This window comes from Crocodylus porosus, unplaced genomic scaffold (genome assembly GCF_001723895.1).
Source record: "Crocodylus porosus isolate Cpor-Errol unplaced genomic scaffold, CroPor_comp1, whole genome shotgun sequence".
In the NCBI taxonomy this organism is placed as follows: domain Eukaryota; kingdom Metazoa; phylum Chordata; order Crocodylia; family Crocodylidae; genus Crocodylus; species Crocodylus porosus.
This window is the reverse complement of record NW_017728907.1, coordinates 59,415,425-59,434,992: the sequence shown is the minus strand read 5'-3', so window position 1 is coordinate 59,434,992 and position 19,568 is coordinate 59,415,425. Positions and strand designations below refer to the sequence as shown.

The 19,568-nt window shown below is 41.7% G+C and overlaps 1 protein-coding gene across 8 annotated transcripts in view; it reads left to right on the top strand.

The window, feature by feature from the left end:
- The window catches only part of DOCK7 (dedicator of cytokinesis 7), a 150,914-nt gene extending 132,015 nt beyond the window's left edge, over window positions 1-18,899 (top strand). For 3 of the 8 annotated variants that reach the window (XM_019531555.1, XM_019531556.1, XM_019531551.1), the window contains 11 exons: window positions 270-462; window positions 988-1,131; window positions 2,320-2,451; window positions 4,211-4,225; window positions 9,890-10,024; window positions 11,707-11,796; window positions 12,535-12,771; window positions 14,200-14,343; window positions 15,949-16,055; window positions 17,046-17,213; window positions 18,809-18,899. In XM_019531555.1, coding sequence (XP_019387100.1) covers window positions 270-462; window positions 988-1,131; window positions 2,320-2,451; window positions 4,211-4,225; window positions 9,890-10,024; window positions 11,707-11,796; window positions 12,535-12,771; window positions 14,200-14,343; window positions 15,949-16,055; window positions 17,046-17,213; window positions 18,809-18,851 — 1,408 coding nt within the window. In that variant the 3' untranslated portion in view covers window positions 18,852-18,899. The remainder of the gene's footprint in view (window positions 1-269; window positions 463-987; window positions 1,132-2,319; window positions 2,452-4,210; window positions 4,226-9,889; window positions 10,025-11,706; window positions 11,797-12,534; window positions 12,772-14,199; window positions 14,344-15,948; window positions 16,056-17,045; window positions 17,214-18,808) is intronic. The other 5 variants (XM_019531557.1, XM_019531552.1, XM_019531553.1 and 2 more) reach the window with 3 other exon arrangements.
- The last annotated feature ends 669 nt before the right edge of the window (window positions 18,900-19,568 follow it).

Below are 19,568 nucleotides of genomic sequence, written 5' to 3'. Positions count from 1 at the left end.
GCAATCGAATCAGGACAGTGATTCGAATCACCGAATCAAATCACTGTCTCTCCAAATAGGCCAAATCCCAAAGCCGAATCGGATACTTTTCGCTTCTCACAGGCCTACCTTCATGTAACAAAGACCTTCAGGGATGTACAGAGATATACAATTATTTAGTATGCTTTTGTAGCTCGTATCAGTGGATCTCTAGTATTTCTAGGAAGCCAGGAGTTATGGATAAACCTAAGTCACCATATAGTAATCCCAAGACATTGATTTTCAACTAGAATTGCCAAAGGCTATCAGAATTCCCCCGACCTGCGACTGACCTGGTTACAGAACATGGCCGGAAAACATTCCGAAAGGAGCAACCATGCCGAATCCGCACAGTGTTTTGTCCACTCTGCAGCACTTGTGGCTGAATATTTAAGCATGCTTGAAGATCGGAAATACCTGCCTGTAGGATGTGTCACATTTCAGGTAGGAATGTGGTTTTTATTGTTTTATTCTGTGGGAGTGTTTTGTTTTCTTAACTTTCTGCCACCAAACAGTGAACTGGAATGTATTTTGGCCATATCAAGGCACTATATTTAAGAAGCAGTTTTGAAAGTGGCTTCATCAAATATGAAAATAGCTGTTCTAAACCCAGCAGCGTGTGAGGCATAACTTTTCTGCAATGTTTGCTGAAAACAACTGTGTTTAGGTTGTGCCTAATAGCATTAGGCTTCAATCCAGGAAAAGCACTTAAGCCAGTGCTTAGCACTGAATGTATAAATTGTCTAGTCCCACTGGCTTAACAATAAAGAGGCTTAAGTGCCCTTCTGGGTCAAAACCTTAGTGAGAGGAAAAGAGAAATTTGCCTCACAAAGAGGATGTTGTCTGAGTAAAAACGTGAATAAAGATTTTAGAATTTGATCCAGTATCAAATAAACCTTGTCCTTTGGGGTATAAAATGTTATTGCCTAAATAAAACATTTTGATTGGGTTGAAACTGTGTCTCCTTAGAACATATCTTCTAATGTTTTGGAAGAATCTGCAGTTTCTGATGATGTTGTATCACCAGACGAAGAAGGTATCTGCTCTGGAAAGCATTTTACAGAAGCAGGTCTGGTGGGATTGCTGGAACAGGCTGCAGCATCTTTTTCCATGGTAGAAGATTTTAATCTCTCTTTATTTCTGTTTCATGTTTCATGCTACTTGGCAGTATTGAGGAAGCTGTTTAGCATATTAGACTGTGTAATTCAGCCATATTGCTTAGTTCATATTTGCATTGTTGGTAGCATTAGCTATTGGGTGCGACTCAGCCAGCGCTCCCAAGTATTCTGCAGTCAGCCACGACTGAGCACTGGAAGGAATTTGCGTGGTTCCAAAGGTTCCACCTGAGCTCTGCAGGTTTTTGAGCTTTAGTGAGTTAGGAAGGTCCAGTGCTAATTCCCCCTTGCTGTAATGAAAATGATATCTGTATCTTCTCTAAAGGCTTTTTTATAGATCCATCCAGCCCTCTGTGTAAAACACCTGGAGAGTTGCAGTGTTACCTCTGTGCCATCCCCATTCTCATGCCACAGAAGGGCTTCTAGGTTGCTGTGGAGGGTTTGCAATCTGTGACTGAGGATGAGGACAGTCTGGTGGTGCAAAGGGAGAGCAGAGGTAGGGACAGTAGTGGCCTGGTAACAGTGTTCCCCTCAGAAGTCAATAGGCTCCTCAGAGCAAGTTACCTATTTCTCAGAGTGTGGTTTGGTATCTCCCTGGGAAGATTCTTAAGGAGGATATCAATGCAACAAAAAAGCTCCAGCAGTGGGCTGGCTGAGCCACGAGTTTCAGTGCCTCTCTTTGTGCACAGTGAGTGGGACATCAAGGCAGTTCAGCACAGGCCAAGAGAGGGCAAACAGTGTTGTATATCAGATGTGTCTAAAGAAATTCTGTAAGTCCACCCGCTTCTAGAGCTGGACATGATATACAAGTCACATAGATTCATGCCATGCTAAACATAATGGGCCCCAATGATGCATTCAGATATCCATTTTTTCAGTATTTGGTTCAGCCTGGGCATGTCTGTGCTTATATTTCAAATGAAGAAAACATCTCTACTTTTGCTAATAGATGAGTTTATTAAGAATCAGTTGAAATGTAGCACTAACTGTGTTTTGGCTATGTGGCTTACTAAAGATTTGAAAATTTTAAACAAAAAGTCCTCAGTACATCACAGTAAATGTAGGTATGCCAGCCACACTGCCAATTTCACAGTCTTACTAAAGTCCTGTGAGCTTGTATCATGTATAACACGTTCTTCCTGTTGAGTTGATACAAAGGCTCATCTCATGTGCATTATTTTTATAGGCTGGCATGTATGAAGCAGTAAATGAGGTTTACAAAGTCCTCATTCCTATTCATGAAGCTAATAGAGATGCCAAGAAACTGTCTACAATCCATGGTAAACTTCAAGAAGCATTCAGCAAAATTGTTCATCAGGTAACAGTCCTCCTATCCACCTGTATAGTGTGAACTATGAAGAAAGGCAAAAGGCTTTATTGTCATTTCCCACCAAACTCTACTAAGGAAATAACCTGGTTATTAAATGCAGATAATAATAATTCAGATTACACATTATCAAAATGCTAGTCTACAGTGAAGGTCACTATGAGCATTGATTCTCTATGCACACTTTTAATTAGATTTGTAAGGAAGGCCCATTCCACACAATAATTTTAAGTCTAAAATACACAAATTATCCAGAATTAATCAGTGGAAGAAATCCATCAAGTGCTTTGTGCATTTTAGTTATGGGTTTATAATTTCACCTATTACTTTAAAACATGTTGCATTGCTGGGAAACTGGGGCTTGTTACATGTAGCTTAAAGTATATCATGAAGAAATGTTGGGGTTGTATTTAGCTCTCCCTATGTTACACACATTCTTAAACAGGGTTTTTGGAGCTTCTTTGTCTTAATTTCCTGCCCCATAATCTTTTTTTGTATTAAAAAGAGACACTTATTCCCTTTCCCCCAAAACTAGGTTTTTTTCTGACCGCATCTGTTACTGTTCTGAAAGGTGTTCCTTAAAATTGTATCCACAGTATAACTAAAGGTTGGATAATATGCCTGTCATTGGAAAAGCAAACATTCAGGAGTGAAGGAAGATGGTCTTAGCTGTGCCACATACTAGCCAAGTACATCTGTAATGTACATGTAATCGCAGCCAAGTGCACTGTACGGTGTCTTCTCTGCATTCTCCTGCTCCTTTCCCTGAAGTGTTAGCTGTTTTGTGGCCCAGTCATGCTCCCATTGAAAGCAGTGGCATAAGATTAAGCTCCAGGTACCAGTTGGTGAGTTCACTTCTCACTGAGTCTATTTTCACAAGGCTGTAGAGGCTGTGATTCAGGAAAGCACTTAATCATGGGCTTAAATTCATGCCAAAGCTTAAGTCTGTACATAAGCATGGTCTGAAAAAGGGGAATTTTCCTTAGTAGTAGCCTGAGGTTAGTGGGATTTGAAGGCACTCAGCACCTCTTAGGAGGTGCTCAGTGTCTTGCAGGGCCAGATCTCTGCAGATCAGTGCCATGGGATTCTGAGCAGCGTTCCTTGGAAGGTACTGTACTGCCATTGAAGTCTGTGGGCCTCAGCTCAATAGGAAATGAGAGTGCCCAGCAAGTTTTAGGAATTGTTCATTGCTTTCTTGGACTGGCTAGTGGGACTTGACCTTTTCCATGGAGGAAAGCGAACTCGGCAACCTGTGCTAAAATACATATGGCTGCTGTGTTTTAGCCACTCACCCTGATCAGCACTTATTTCACCTGGACCAGGTACATTCTTTGTCACTCCATTTATTTACACTTAGAAAAGTCTGGGCTTGACAAACTCCCTCAAGAGGACGTAAATCAGTGTAGCTCAGTTGACCAGACTAGAAATATTCTGATTTACACCTGCTGAGGATGTGACCTATTTTGTCTCCAACTTGTGACTTGCAGCCAGGCGGTGCCAAACTTCTTAATATTAACCAGATGTTATCAACAGACTAATAAAGAACAAAGAAGTGGTTGGTACGTCTCTAATGATAATTTATTGTTCTTCTAGGTCAGAAAGAACAGTAGGTCGGCTTAGGTGCATGATAACTTATAATTGTTGAGATCATAAATGTGAGGTATTATTAATCTGGAATGGTCATGTTTTGACCTCTGAAACTTTTTTTCTTTGTTTCTGTGACATGCCCTTTTTACTTTTTGTTATACAGAGTACTGGCTGGGAGGTAGGTAACTAAACTTTAGTTAGTACAGAACACTAATAGATTGATCAGATGACTTATGCCAATGCTTTCCCCACATGTGCTAGTTGTGGGTATTTCTGTTGCTGTCTGCTGTGAAACTGAATTCATTAACCAAAGAAATATCAATAAAACAGTTGTGGTTGTTGTAGGAAATTCTTTGTAAGAAGCTGTTAGGTAGTGCATGGATGCCAATGTGTTCCACTAATGAGGTTCTTTGGTGAATGAGCCACTGTACCATCACTAGTTTGTTTTTATACTTCATTTATATTTCTGCTCATCAACATTGACACAGAATTTCATCTGTTCATACCATTTTTTTCACCCCACCTACAGGGGTCGATTTAAGTGATAATGCTCAGAGGAGTTATAAACAAATCAGTCACAGCTAAGCAGACATTAACTCTTTACTAAAGGCCATTTAGTCTAGCTAATTAAAATAGGAAGAATTCTTCAATATTTGCTATGCAGATTTTTAGGTAGCAGTCAAATAGCTCAATTCCTCTGTTCATAGAAATTTAGTTTTGCCGCTCTTGTTTTAGCAGAGGCTAAAACACGAGGTGGTGGATGCATAAATGCAGGATATATTTGGATTAAAAACAAAGAAGCAAACAGAAAAATCCCCACCTTTGCTATGTCTCGTACACAGACCAGCATGCTGTGATTTTGATAAATCAGTTCATATTCACCTGATCTCAATTTTGCTCTTACAACTCTACAAACTTTAAAACCTTTGCTTTTCCCCACATTTTATAAATATGATGCCAGATCATTTTTGTCAGTTCCAGAAGGATATTTCCAGGTGCTAGAGCCTGCTTCTGCTTTCTGTGCAATATGCTGAACCCATTATTTTGCCTAAATATCTCTCAACTTCATCTCTTTCTGGGCAAACAAGAACTGAAACTCGGTAGCTTAATTGTGGCAGCACATGCCTTGTAAATCACTGGCTTTTACTGCGACAAGTCCAAGCTGATGAAGCAAACCCAGCAATCCAGTGTTTGTATCATAAGACTGTAAATTATGTACATTCAGTATCCAAGGAATATGAAATCCTGTGAGCATCTGTTTTGATCAATCTGCGTGATGCTAAATCGACCCCTGAAGTATATCCTGTCATTGGTTATGATTTTAACATCATTCAGTCATGTTTTATTGCATGGTAAAACACACCCATGGTTTATGGTCTTGTCTACTGTTGTGCACTTTTGTTACCACTTTTTTTGCTGATCCTTTTGCTTCGTAGCTTCCAAATTTGTTGCATGTTTTTCCTTTTATTCCTTATTTTTAAATATTTTAATTGATGCTTACCTATTTTTTAATTAATTTGCTGCCAGTTGCTGCTTGTTTGTTTTTTGAGATTTCCCTAATTAAAATACTTTCTGTTTTCTCCTCTATCGCCCTGGTTGCTGACCCTACTCCCCACTTTTACTATTGTCTGTTGTGGTAAGTTCCTACTTTGTGGATTTTTTTCTTTCTTTTTCTTTTTTTCTCTTTTTTTTTTAAACTCTGTGGAAACCCCAGTAATTTCAATTTACCAAAGAGCTATGCCAACCATAAGATTCACGCAGCATGGTACTGGGAGGGCAGTATTGCCAACACCAAGTGTGCAAAATTACGAGTCCAGCCCTACTGCATTTGCAAAATTTGCTGAAATTTGCCTTAACCCCCCTTCCCTCTCCTCCATTTTAAAATAATAAACAATTTACCTCCAGGTCTTTGAGCTGTTATATATCACCTTTTAATATTATTCCCTGAAGCCAGGACTTTTGAACTGTCTTTTTTTTAAATCATGAACGCTGAGCTAATCACAAGACTCTTAAGAGCTGAGGTTTTAAGAAAAACTCTTAAAACTCACAGGACGTGTAAAAGTTGGCAACGCTGCCTGAGAGATTTAATTCTTCACATTAAAATTCAAAAAGAAAATGTACCATAGTATAGAAAAAACATTTGGGGTTATTCATTCTGCATAACAGATATGAAGGAATTATTTTTATTCATACCTACTTTGGGCTGGTTATGCTTTCATTTATGTCCATGTTACTGTACTGGTCTCAACTGTGTCTAATTCCTTGTTAACTTACTGGTTATGTAAATCTAGTTGGCAAAGCTTTTGGTGTGTGTGCAAGAGATAACTCTAAAACTTTATTCCCAGCAATTTTGAAAGGTATTTACCATGCATAATAACAAATCATGAACCCTTCATAAATCATGGTGGCTGTTATCTGCTCTGCCAGTTCTGTAATGGCTATTCAGTGTTCACCTTCATTCTCTTCTCCCAAAGACCTATTATTTTTCTTGAAATAATAGGAGATCAAATGCTTTTAATAATTCCTCCCTCATAACTGCATTTTTAGCTTTCTTCAGAAACAAGACCATGGAGTATTTTTAAGTTCTTTGTTTTCTAGTACGGTCTTTACAGGGAGTTTGGATTAAATTTCTGTGGGGAAAAAAAATTGGCAAAAGTAACCGAAGCATCCACATGCTCGTAGCACAGTCACTGATACCGTACTGTGTTATTGTTCATCCTACTGCCAGCAGCTTAGCTGTGGCATTTCATTTTTGTTTCAGTTCTTACATTTCTTCATATTTTCCTTTAGTCTTTCCCAGTCTACCAACTCCTAGAAAAGCCACTTCGCACCCACTAGGCAGGAGGATTTAAGGTCACTCCGTTTCTGACTTTATCCTAGGTGACTGGCCAGTCTTCTTTAGTAATCCTGTTAGCTGCAAACTTAAATGACTTGGGTTGCTTGATCCTCGCTCTGCATGTAACTACCTCTGATTCAACAAACCCCCTAGCCTGACTAGCCAATGCTGTTTCTAATGTAATAGCTCACTAGTTTCAAACGCATAGAAATCCCAACCAGGCTAAAAACAGCTTTTCCCAATTTTAGAGATTCATGGTTACTAAAAATAGATGCCGGATAAAAACAGCTCATAAACATTCACTCACATAAATGAGGGTCTGTGTCCCCCTGCGGTCTGGAACAACAGTGACCCTGTGCCACGTTAGCAAAACTCGCTGAGCTGAGCTGAGCTGAAAATGGGTTTGGATTTGATGTAGTACCCCATAGCTCAGATGCAGAGATCAAGGTTAGCTAAAGCCAAGAGAATAGATTAAAGGAAGCCTCAAAGAGATGTCTCATTGATTGTATTATGGAGACACCTTGGGGTGGGGATGGGGAGGTATATCCTAGAGTAGCCTGTTGGCAACTGGGAGAGGTGTTCCCAACTTAGAAACATGTTCCCCATCCACTTCACCTCTGCATCTAAAGAGGATAGCACAGGGCCACCTTTTGTTTTCTTAACCTGGCAGTCTCACCCAGGAAGGGGGCGTGGAGTACAGGCAAGTACTGGAGGTTGTGGTTGAGCCCTAAATTTGGGTGTGGGTGGTGGTTCTTCTCCTTTGAACATGTCACAAGGTTTTTAAGCTTTTTCAAGAAAAACACAGTAACTTTGACAGTGTGGGGGTTTTTTAAAACATCATGTTGCACTAGCAAAGTCCAGATGTCTTTTTCTCAAGCCACAGTTGCCTTCATTCCACCTGGACACTGTTGAACCCTGATGTATGATGATGAGTTTATCGGGCACCGAGATTTGTGGTAGATAAAGGCACTCTGTACCTCCGGCACAGCCTCTGACCTGCATGGCCGATCCTGTGGATGCTGGGCACTTCTTGGAGAGGACTCAATTCTCTCAGTTCCCATCAAGCTCAATTAGTTACAGGCTGAGGAGGTGCTCACTGCAGCTGCCTTCAACAGAGCTTCGTATTAACTTTCACAAGTACATTTTTAATATTGTTTGGTACCAGTACTGGAATGGGATGCAGGAGTTGCTTTGCAAGCTACTATGGCCAAGCAGAAGAGGTATTTGAGCCAGTTCTGCTGAGCGGAAGTCTGTGGCAAAAATCCCACTTATTTACACAAAAGAAAGATCGTGTCTGTCATACGGAGCAGAGACCCAAGAGGGGAGAGAGCCTGCTGTAGTGAATAAGGAAAGGGCCTAGGAATTAAGAGGCCCGAAGTGTGTTCTACACTTACCTGAAAGTAGCTCCATTAACATGGGGGAAGCAAGGAAACGGCTAACACAGAGTTGAGTTGAGGAGGGTTTCTTTTAGACTGGCTTCCTTTAATGACTGAGTCTAATAGTGCAGTTGAGTAGTACTGAGTGGGACGGGTCTTCATTGAGTGACACGTGTGCCGCATCAATGGATAATGCCCAAAGGTTGCTTCCAATACCTTTGTTAAAAGACTATGTTCATAAAGGCCCTGATCGAGCAAAGTCTATCACATGCTGCAGCTCCCATGAAGTATTTTCCATGGAGCACCCAGAGACGTTCCGGTGAGCTAACTGAGGGAAGGAAGAGGCTGTGGAAATGGCATTTCCATTTTCAATCTAATTTGCCTGGTTTTTCTTCTCTCCACCCACCAGATCAGAGGCAAAACAATAGCTGCAGAGCAATCATGCATTTTTGTTACAAAGAATTATAGTGACTTTAGATGAATTACCCCACTGCTCCCATCAGCTGTTTGACCACTGCTCTGACTCATCATTTTTTCATGGATCAGATTCCTTTTATCTTCTCAGTTGTGCATCCCTTCTGCTTATTTTCACCATCGCCACAGAATGATCAATTTTTCCATAGCAAAATATGATTAAAAATCACATACACCGATCTGGACATCTGAGGTGCTGCTTCAAGCCCAGACACTAAGTCAGACTGAGATATGATGCATGATGCTCTCTGTCACACGTTCCCATGAGAGTAAAGGTGAACATTTGGGAGTTTCTTTCTGAAGAGCACTTTTGGTTTGTGCATGCAGTGCGGGGGGTTTTTTTGTTGCTCCTTAACAAAACCAAAGGCATGATTTCAAAACAATGTTTCTCTTCCTCTCTTTCAATCTTATTTTTTACGTAAAAAAAATCCGCACGTTTCTGATTTATTATAGCTGTTCCATTCTGTGGGCCAAATTCATAGCTGGCGTAAATGGAAGCAGTGCGAAGTCAGTAGAGTTGCAACTGCTTTCCCCAGGAGTGACTTTGGCCCTAGAGTTTATTCCAAGAGAAAAAACTGTTTCAGTTAAACGTGCTGTTAAGAAAAAGCATTTTCTTTTTAAAATCACTGTATAATTTACGTCTTGGTTTAGGCCCTTTCCTGCAATTAGTTGTCTGTGAAAGGTAGAGCTCTTGTGTGGAGCCACGCATGCCTTTTGGTAAAGATTGCAGGATTGGTGCCTTAGTGGTTTCCTTAACTCTAGAAGCCAGTGGCAACCAGCTGGTTGATATCTGCAGAGTTCACTAGACCTCACTGGAGCTATGAATAGTCTGCCTGTTGAGGATCTTGCACTGAGCTTTCCCTGGGAAATGTCTCCCAGAATCTCCTGACTCTGTTAAGAGTCCTCCAGAGAGAAAACTCACTGCACGGTCAGGCCTTCACTGCTCTGTGTGACATGCTGTTAGTTTGCTGTCAGCTTGCTGGTATTTGAGTTTCAGTGCTGACTACCCCAGTTGCAGTTATTTTATTTTATTTTATTTTACTTTCTTTTTGCATAAATTCAGTTTAAACCTAGGGGCAAATTTGCATCTGTGCAAATTGCCAGCATATGTGACTGTGCCTGCTTACTGACATGCCTCATGTCTCTCCAAACGTAGGATGGAAAGCGGATGTTTGGTACATACTTCCGGGTTGGCTTTTACGGCACTAAATTTGGAGACTTAGACGAGCAAGAATTTGTGTACAAGGAGCCTGCCATAACAAAGCTGGCGGAAATATCCCATAGACTGGAGGTGAGATTGTCACGACTGACCAAAGTTTATACTTGTAAATTGCACTTTAGCAATTCTGCTCTTAAAAGCTGGAGTCTTGCATGAAATGCATGTTGTGGTTTGAACTAAAATCACTCTGCCAAGGCAGTAAGTGGGACTTTTCCCTGTGCCTCTTGGAGCCTGACTCCAGGCTTCGGTATGGACCAAAATGGCCATGTTACAGAATGGGCAGCACAGGTCACTGCAGTAAATTGCCTTAGTGGTTTAGCACTGCCAAGAATGGTCATGGCACCATATTCCTGACCTGATATGGCCCGTCCTACCACTGGCATCCCCTCCTGCCTAAACGAAGGGGATTAAAGGCCTTCCCACTTTTCCCACTAGACACCAAACAGTAATAACTTCACTCAGTCCTGTAACTAGATGCCAAAACTCAACACGTTCTTTCCAAGTCCTTGGTGTATTGTACTGCATTGCCATCTGCTAGTCCAGCAAGCCTCACTGACATTGGTATTCCAGTCATTCCTCTCTCCTTCTTGAACTTCTTCTACATTGACATTTCCCCTTTCTTAGTACTTAATTTAATTTTTTTCCTGACTGCCCACTCAGACATTCTGTTGAAATACCCATGAAAACTGAGTATTTGTTACTTGTCTCCCCTGGCTGAGCTGTTAGTTTGGTTGGCTAGGAAGTCTTCTGCATGCTTTTGCAGATTGAATGTGGCCAGTTGAACTAAACATGCTTGAAAAAAACTTGAGACAAATAATAGGGATTTGATTTTCAGGAAGTGCTAGAGTTTTCCCTACTACCCTGATGTGGAAAATATGGTCCCTTAGTGTATATCAGACTAGATGCACAAAAATGGGGCAGACACCTAAAATGACTTTGAAATACAGTTTGTAAAATTAGGGCTTGGATATGCAGTACACTTACCCCAGTGTAATCCAGGACCAGGTGGACAAAATAAGCCCCTGAACTGGTATGAGGACTTCTTTAGTTAAAAATAGATCCCTGTGTCACCTGCCCACTCTCATCCTTTGCTCAAGACAAGTAAGTTGTTAATGCTTCCCATCATCTACGGAGACAGTGTTCATGGCGAGCAGTTACTGTTTGATAGCTGAGATCCGAGTGTAATTTAAACCAATGTAATGTGCACTGGTGTAAATGCATTGTGTGCTCAGACCCTGATGAGTTTCAGTTATCCAGACATCTTCCTTGAAGAAGTGAAGGGCAAAACTCTGGGCTCAGATTCTGATCTCAGGCGCCACAGTGATGGAATGAAGCTGTGAGATCAGAGTCTGGACATTCCTGTTCTCTTGCCACATCCCCCGCATCCAGTTTATTGAATCCAGCAGCATCCCGTTCTGATGCAGCATAAGGTTTTCAAACAGATCCTGTGTTGAGCCCAATTTTCAGTTAGGTTCAGATACATAAAAGGTCAGACTTGTCCAAAACCAGATGGTCAGTATATGAGACTGAAAGGATCTAGAGCCTGATTAGCTTCCAGGGTTTTTTCTGTATCCCCTGAAACAGCTGATTATTTCCCTTTGACTCAGAAGATCAACTCCAGCCCTGGCATGGTTCCTACTGAAGGCAGTTGGAGTTGTACCCATATTGAATTTGCCCGGATCTGTCCTACCCCCTTCCTCATCTGTGATTGCAGCATTTGCTATGGTCTTTCAGTGTGGTGTTCTCACTTTCAGGGGTTTTACGGAGAACGGTTTGGTGAAGATGTTGTGGAAGTGATTAAAGACTCTAACCCTGTAGACAAATTAAAACTAGATCCTAACAAGGTAAGATTAGAAGGTACCGTGGCAGTGTGTAAACCATTGCTGAGTATTGAACGTACGATAGGGAAAACCTTGGGCTGGATCCATCTCCCTGCCACAGCACATCCAGGAGGGCCCCCTTCTGGAGATGTCCCCTGCACCATTCTGTCAGAGGAAAGCAGAGTAGGTTGCACGACCTGTTTCCAAGCCCTAAGGAGATCAGAGGAAGGTCATGGTCTACCAGTATTCCCCCCTGCAAAGATCTCCGCCCCCATAGCCTGATGCTGCATATGCCTTTCCGCATAATTTCTACAAAGAAAGGGAGGGCAGCTTATTACATATTTCTTCCATTTTCCAGTCCCTAGTTTGCTTGCTCCTCCCTCATTCAGTCCAGGTCTGCCCCTCCATGCAGATCTCTGCCAGGAGAGAAGGTGGAGAGTAGGTCTGCAAGTGGGGGTGATTTCCCACCCCGCTCTTCTGGAGAGGAGGGAAGCAGCAACATTTCCCCACACCATGAGTGACTGAGCAGCTGTTAAACACCCCCAGCTCCCTCTAAAACCAACTGGAGTTTCCTCTGAGTAAGGACAGATTGAGAAGTGAGTTGAAGCACCTGGATGTGACCCGAAGACTGAAGAGTCCCGTTTCTTGGAGGCAGGTTGGGGGGTGTGCCCCTAGACAACAGGAAGGGGAATTCTTTCTTTGTGTTGTGGCTTCCTTTGGCATTAGCCTTGGTTGCCTGTCAGCATGTTTTTCTGGTTCCAGGCCTACATTCAAATAACCTATGTGGAACCTTATTTTGACACGTATGAGATGAAGGACAGGATAACCTATTTTGACAAAAACTATAACTTGCGGCGTTTCATGTACTGCACGCCCTTCACCCTGGATGGCCGGGCACATGGGGAGCTGCATGAGCAGTTCAAGAGGAAGACAATCTTGACTACATCACATGCTTTCCCTTACATTAAAACCAGAATAAATGTCATCCACAAAGAGGAGGTAAGAGACCTGTGCCCCTTGTTGATTGTAAATCTTGAATGGCAGCCACTGTTGGGGGAGATGTGCTGTGTAGTAAGAAAATAGTAACATAACATAACATGTTACAGTATGGTCATGAACTTTTCCATTGCTGACCGCTGTGCATAGCAAGCTTCATCAGGCGGGCTATGTGCCAAAGATGGAGCGGGGTGAATGGCTGGTTATTTGCTGTATGAAAACATTAGAAAGGGTTCCTTAACTGGAATGATTTGTGAGGGACAGAGAAAGAGCCTTGACATGACACATTTCTACCAGTCTAAAGAAGGAGCAGGGACATGATGCACAGTCCTATGCTGGCATAATTCACTTGAATCCAGTGTAGAATTACCCTAGGAACCAGGGTAAAATTATACCAGAGTACATTACACCAGTGTACTTGTTCTGGAATGGCTGTGCATGTGTCCATTCCAGACACCAGTGTAACTTGCACTGGTGTAGAAAACCATTGTAAATTACACTAGTGCAAGTGTTCTGTGTGCAGGCCCTAATCAGAATAATAGTAATCCTTAGGTTTTAATAGCACCTAGTCATCAGCAGATCTCAATGCACTCAAAAAACTCATCATCAGAGGCGTAACTAAGAAGCCTTGCATTCTGGACAGTGGTGGCATCAGTTGGGGCAGCAACAGTGTAGGTGCTATTCTTGCACCTGCTCTAAAACAGAACCCAGAGTTGGTGCCTCACTCACCCAGCCCAAGTTATGCACATCATCACTTTGAAACTTTTGCCTGTCACTTCATAAATTCACTGTCCTCACTAGCAGTTCCCCCGTCTTATGAGCATTCACGTCCCTCAGGAAGCTCTGCTGCAAATATTGAACCACAAACTTGATCCAGGTTCCAGGGGCTTTCCAAATGGCCAAGTATGTTTAGGAGTTGCACTTCCATTGCTTGGCTGACATGTCAGACTCAGGTGTTTCCATTCCTTAGGAGTATTGCAAGAGGAATTCCTAGACAATGGACCTCAATCCAGATGAAGCCTTGTTTATGTCCAGAACTGAGCCAGCTAAATCAAACCCCAGGGCAGAGCCCTACATGGGGACACAAGCTGTTTTCATTTGAGAGGTTTATTTTGCTTTCCCACAAACCTTCTGATCAAACTAAACTAAACCCCACCTGGTTTAAACTGCAGTCAGTGTGGACCTGCACAGCTTTTTGCACCAGCTGGACTATAAATCATTTCAAAATCAGTCCTGTTGAACTGATATAAAAGTACGCCCTGTTGGGGCATGAGTTACATTCTGCTAGAGCAGTTTCTTTAATGGCAAGAAGAAACCTAAGTCGCTTCCAATTCTGTTAAAGCCCTCAGAGCCTACCTGCAGGCACTTCTTTTAAAAAATCCTGGCCATGATAAAAGTCTCTTTGTTCCTGCCTGATGTTTGTCTGTGTAGATCATTTTGACTCCCATTGAAGTGGCCATTGAGGACATGCAGAAAAAAACACAGGAACTGGCTTTTGCAACTCATCAAGATCCAGCAGATCCAAAGATGCTCCAGATGGTGCTTCAGGGTTCAGTCGGCACAACGGTAAATCAGGTGAGTGACATTTCATCATGCTTTGAGTACCCTGGATGTTGCCTGGTACCCAACAAGTTGCATGTTGAAGCTTAGGCCCCCTTTTGAAATAGCATCCGTGAAGCTGTTTTGCCAGGATTTTTTTTTAATTGTTTATATAAGCCTGGGTCCTACCTGACAACGAAGAGCACATAGAAAACATTAGTCTAAGCATCAGGGAATCTGAAGGTTTGCCCCTGCAGGAAGTAGTCAGAACTAATCTGCTGGGTTTTGTTGCTGGTAGACACAAACCTACCATTGCTATTCCTCTCTCAAGGAAGCGCCAGTACAAATGATTACTTTCATGGTCAAGTGTAGTAGATGCAGCCTTCCTCCATCCTGTACAGGGCTGAGCCTGCCTTTGTGCCTTGTCAATAACAAGGATAGTTTCATTTTTTAAATTGTTCTCTTTTTAAGGAAATGGATGGAAACTTTATGATCCAAGATGTTTGCTAGGGCAGTTGTCTATGTTGCAAAGAGTGGGCATCTTTGGTAATAAGGGATAATCTAGCAGTGCAGAAATTAAATTGCTGTCAGGTTACAGCGAGATCTTATTCCTTGTCTTGCTGTGGAAATGCTTCCCTAATGTGCCTCAGCACAAATGTACCTTTTCTTCTCTGGTTAGTTGTTATGCCCTGTATTAAAACCAGCTGTCCTATAGAGTGGGGTGCTTTTAAAAGAGTTGCTGCCTGTGAAATTCTGCTTGTATGGCTGTGCCTGAACTGGTGAAAAGCACAGTTGAACAAAACCACTGATACACACTCAGTGTACGTTTCTCTGAGATGGCAAATAGTTTGCTGTAACCCCCATCTCAGTGTCAAGGTCACTTCTGCTGAGTTTAGGATTGTAGCCCAAGCAGTAGGTGCAAAGGTAGATGCTAAAGTTAGTTCTTGAGCAGTTGGTATATGTATTTTCACAGTTCTGCAATCTTTGGCACTGCCCAAAAGATTGCATCAGCAGCAGCAAAAGGAGTAAGTCAAGGTGGCCCGTCTCACCGGTCCTTGTCAGTATTCAGAAGCGTGGCAATAATGACGTTTTGCTGTTTCTCACTTTGGTTAGCCTTGCAGAAGAGCGCACGAACTGGATTGTATTCGGGTCTGTGTGTTATCAACGAAACTTAAAGCAATATAATTGCAGAGGTAGAGACTGCTGGAAGTTTTTTGCCCCTAGAATCTTTGCTAATGCCCAAATTGGGAAAATCACAACATTGTTACAGATCCCAAGTTGACTGCAATCCTGCAAACACCTGCTGGGTCAGTTTGCAGCGGTAAGCATCTGGTCTGTGTCAGTTGAGCAGATGTGATCTCAAAACAGCCGAGAGAAAACAAACATGGAGCTTTATGCATTTTTATAGCCAGCTTCCCGAAGTGAGAAACTGCATTGTAAAAATTTACCTTGAGGACAACGGACACCTCCAGTTTTCATGGCAGTTGGTGATTTACTTTGTACTTTGAAAGTGCAGTTCATCATGAAAGATTCTCTCAGGGAATTTTGCATTTTATGAATGTTTCTACAAGCAAGACATTTCTCCGCTAAGTATTTCAGACAGTGCACAGAAACTTACTATTTTCTCTTCTGTTTCTAAAGGGACCATTAGAAGTTGCACAGGTTTTCTTGTCTGAAATACCCAATGATCCAAAGCTCTTCAGACACCATAACAAACTACGGCTCTGTTTCAAAGACTTCACAAAAAGGTAAAGAGCACTGTCCTCATGCTTTCCAAAGACCTTTATATTCAGCGCATCAAAGTGAAATGCAGTAATATAGGGGAGTATCCAGGACCTGTTAAATATGCTTGTTAATGTAGCCAAAGATTATAGCACCTTTTGCTGTAGCTTAAGGATCCAGGCCGTTTAAAGAATATGTCCTCTACATCCTTCTTGCCTTGGGGACTATAGCTCTCAAGTTGCTGAAGCCATTAGGCATGGCTCTTTATATGAAATGAAGTGGTGTTTTTTGCTGAGTTCCTCGTGAACACATGTCCACATTTGAAAAACCATCCCTCCCACTATAGGCCCAGACAAACACCTGACTGCTGAACCTGACACCTGAAATGACACACTGTTAAATTGGCAGGAAGACTGAATTACCTGGAGTGGATTTCTCCAAAATAAGACTGAAACACAATTGGCTGATTCCTCTGAAGGACTGAAACCCTTTCTAAATTGCCTTCTCAATTCAACCCTTCTCAGGAACACTAAATAATTTAGAAAAATAATCGAAATAAAATTATTCCTACCTATTCCATGCTAAAAGATACATTGGCATCTGGTCATTTAATGGGACACATTGAGATTATCAATTCTTTTCATACCCATTTTGTTTAATTTACATATTTCAAAACACCAGAGTTTAATAGCCTACTATTGGGTAATCTGTTCTTGGAGGAAGGAATAGATACATCCATCTTTAAACCCCCTTGGCCTGAAAATGGTTAGATGGGGATAAGCTTTCCAGCTCCTCTTCACAGAGTATAAATGTAATAGGTGAAAAAAGTAAAATTAGAGAGGAACTGCAAGTCTATAAATAAAATGGCAATTGAAGAGGCAACTCCCTGGTGAGCCAGGGAAGCTGAGTGCACCTCAGAGGAGGAGATCAGGTGTTCAGCCAGGAGAAGGGAATGAAATTCTCTCACCCCAGTCAATTAACAGGTCCCATTTGCTCTGCTGGGGTTTGTTTTCTAGGTGCGAAGATGCACTGCGCAAGAACAAGAGCCTGATAGGCCCAGACCAAAAGGAGTATCAGCGGGAGCTTGAGAGGAACTACCACCGTCTTAAAGAAGCTCTCCAGCCCTTGATTAACAGGAAGATCCCACAGCTGTACAAGGCTGTGCTGCCTGTTGCTTGCCATAGGTGGGTGTGACTTTTATGCTGTAGCTGCATAGCACAAGTAGGATGCAAACCCAGCAGGGTCAGTCTGGTGTAAAGAGGAAGTAGAAATGGGAATGGAGGTTTTTCCAGGGAAGGTTTTAAATCCCTTTCATTACTACAGATCTTTGAAGATGAGCTTATTTGCTGCCTCTTTCATCCCTCCCCAATCAGTCTTGGATTTCAGGATGTATTGGTTGGCCAGTTTTCCTGCATGAGTTTTTCAGACAGTGCCTGTTCCCCCAGTCCTGTAAGGTGGCCTCTGTCGTCCCTGTCGTAATAACCTCATAATCATTCCTCCACCTCATAGAGCCAGTTCCCTACCTAAAACTGGGCCGTGAGGGAATCTTGGGCTGTTGCTAATGATCTCTGTGGTGAGGACTTGCAAATGCAAGGCAGGGATTTTGGATTAAGAGGGTGGAGGATGTTTTCCATGTCGGGAAACGTGCTTTTGGAAGGAACCTTGAGTATTTCCCTTCTACAGTGGGACCAAACACAAATCCCTCTTTATTACTAATGGTTTTGTCAGGCAGATCAGGGCCTCCTTACATTAAGCGTGTGATATATGAGTGAAAGCTGATTTTAATAAGGTCCTGTAGTGTGTTTATGGTCAAAAATGTACTGTGCAAAAATATTGCATCTGAGGAAGATACTGCTCCAGTGGTGTCAGTTGCTTGTTTATTGAAGGAAAGTTTGGAAATTCCTGAATATATCCTGATAGTCATTCCTGTGTCCTCTGTGGCTCGTTGAATAGATGGAAGGGTAACAACAACGACATTATAATGCTGGCAGTGATTTAGTAGCCAGTTTGGGTAGAACAGCATCCCCACAAATTGTGCTATGGACTTAACTTAGCTTTCACATCCTATAATCTTGAACCAGTGTGCATTTTTAAGGAGTAGGAAAAGGAGCAGCTAGGAATACTGATTCTCTTATCACATTCAGCTCATCATACATTCAGCTCCACAGGTGCAACTGTTATTTATACAAATATAGATTTTAACACTTCCCTACACAACTCATTCAGAATGAGGAGCCCGTATCTCTCGTGTCCTTGTGTGTGTGTGCTCTGGGCAGCAACAGGGCAATACAGCGGGTTGTAAACTGCTCCTAGCAGAGCGCTTTACTAAACCTCCATCACAAATAACTGCTGGACTTAAGTGTATTTCTTCCTACTCACTGCATGCTACAAAAAGATGGCTGTTTCTTCCATTTTTAACATTGTGACTTTTTTAAGTCTCTTGGGGTTGATTGTGAAATATTCTCCAAGTATTCCCTCTCTGAACTCTTTTAGGCTAGATGGTTACTGACCAGGTCAGTCACCTACGTTTGTTTCTGGATGCAGTTTCTCTGTGCAGAGTGCTTGCTCCAAGTAAAGCCCTTTGAGGACTTATGTTAAATAGGATGTAGGTGGTTGTCCCCTCCGCGCACACGGGCTGAAACATTCAGGTCAGCAACATTCTCGGAAAAATGCAAAGCAACTTCATTTGGCACAGAACTGCTTTTAAAGGGTAGCGAAGGCTTTTTCATTCTCCATGGAAAATGTGTGTTTATTTTACTGGTTTTTCTTTCTCCCTCAGAGACTCCTTCAGCAGAATGAGCCTTCGCAAAATGGATATCTAGACGAGTAAAAAAAAAAAAAAAAAAAAAAAGCACTTAAAATTAAGGTAATGAAAAGAGCTGCATTATCAGCGCTGGGAATCAAAGGAGTTTTACTGAGAAATAAAACTTGGACTTCATCATGGACACCCTCCCCCCCACCCCATTTTACTTACTTACATTGAAGTGTTAAGTGGCCAAAAATCATTTTGAATTGTCAAATGTAGACTTAATGTTTTAAAAAATCATGGCAATGGTATATTAAGTACTGGTGATAAGCTGTAAACTTACCTGTTTTTTTAAGGCATTTTTGACTCAAAGGTACACTAAACACATTTATCATTATTTATAGCATTACTTAATGTTAAATTTATTTACTTTTAGTTCATATTTAATTTATATTAGGAGCATTTGCAGATGCATTTTTGAAGTTTTTAATGTAGTGATGTTTATTTCAATGGTACTATTAAATATGTGAGTGTTTACACTTTAATTCATTGCGCATTGGACTTCAAAGCTCATCAGCCTCATTGGAAAAGATATAGGACAAGGTAAGTCCTAATGTAATACTTTCTAAATACGTGCAGTGACTACTATCATCTCTAAATTTTTCTGTAAAATGGACTAGGAACTTGTTGCAAGGAAAAATAATTTCTACTTACCGGCCGCATCTATACAAGGCACTGACTGTACAGTAGCTCATTACTACTGTGCAGTACGGTCATTCAAGTTACTCTGCAA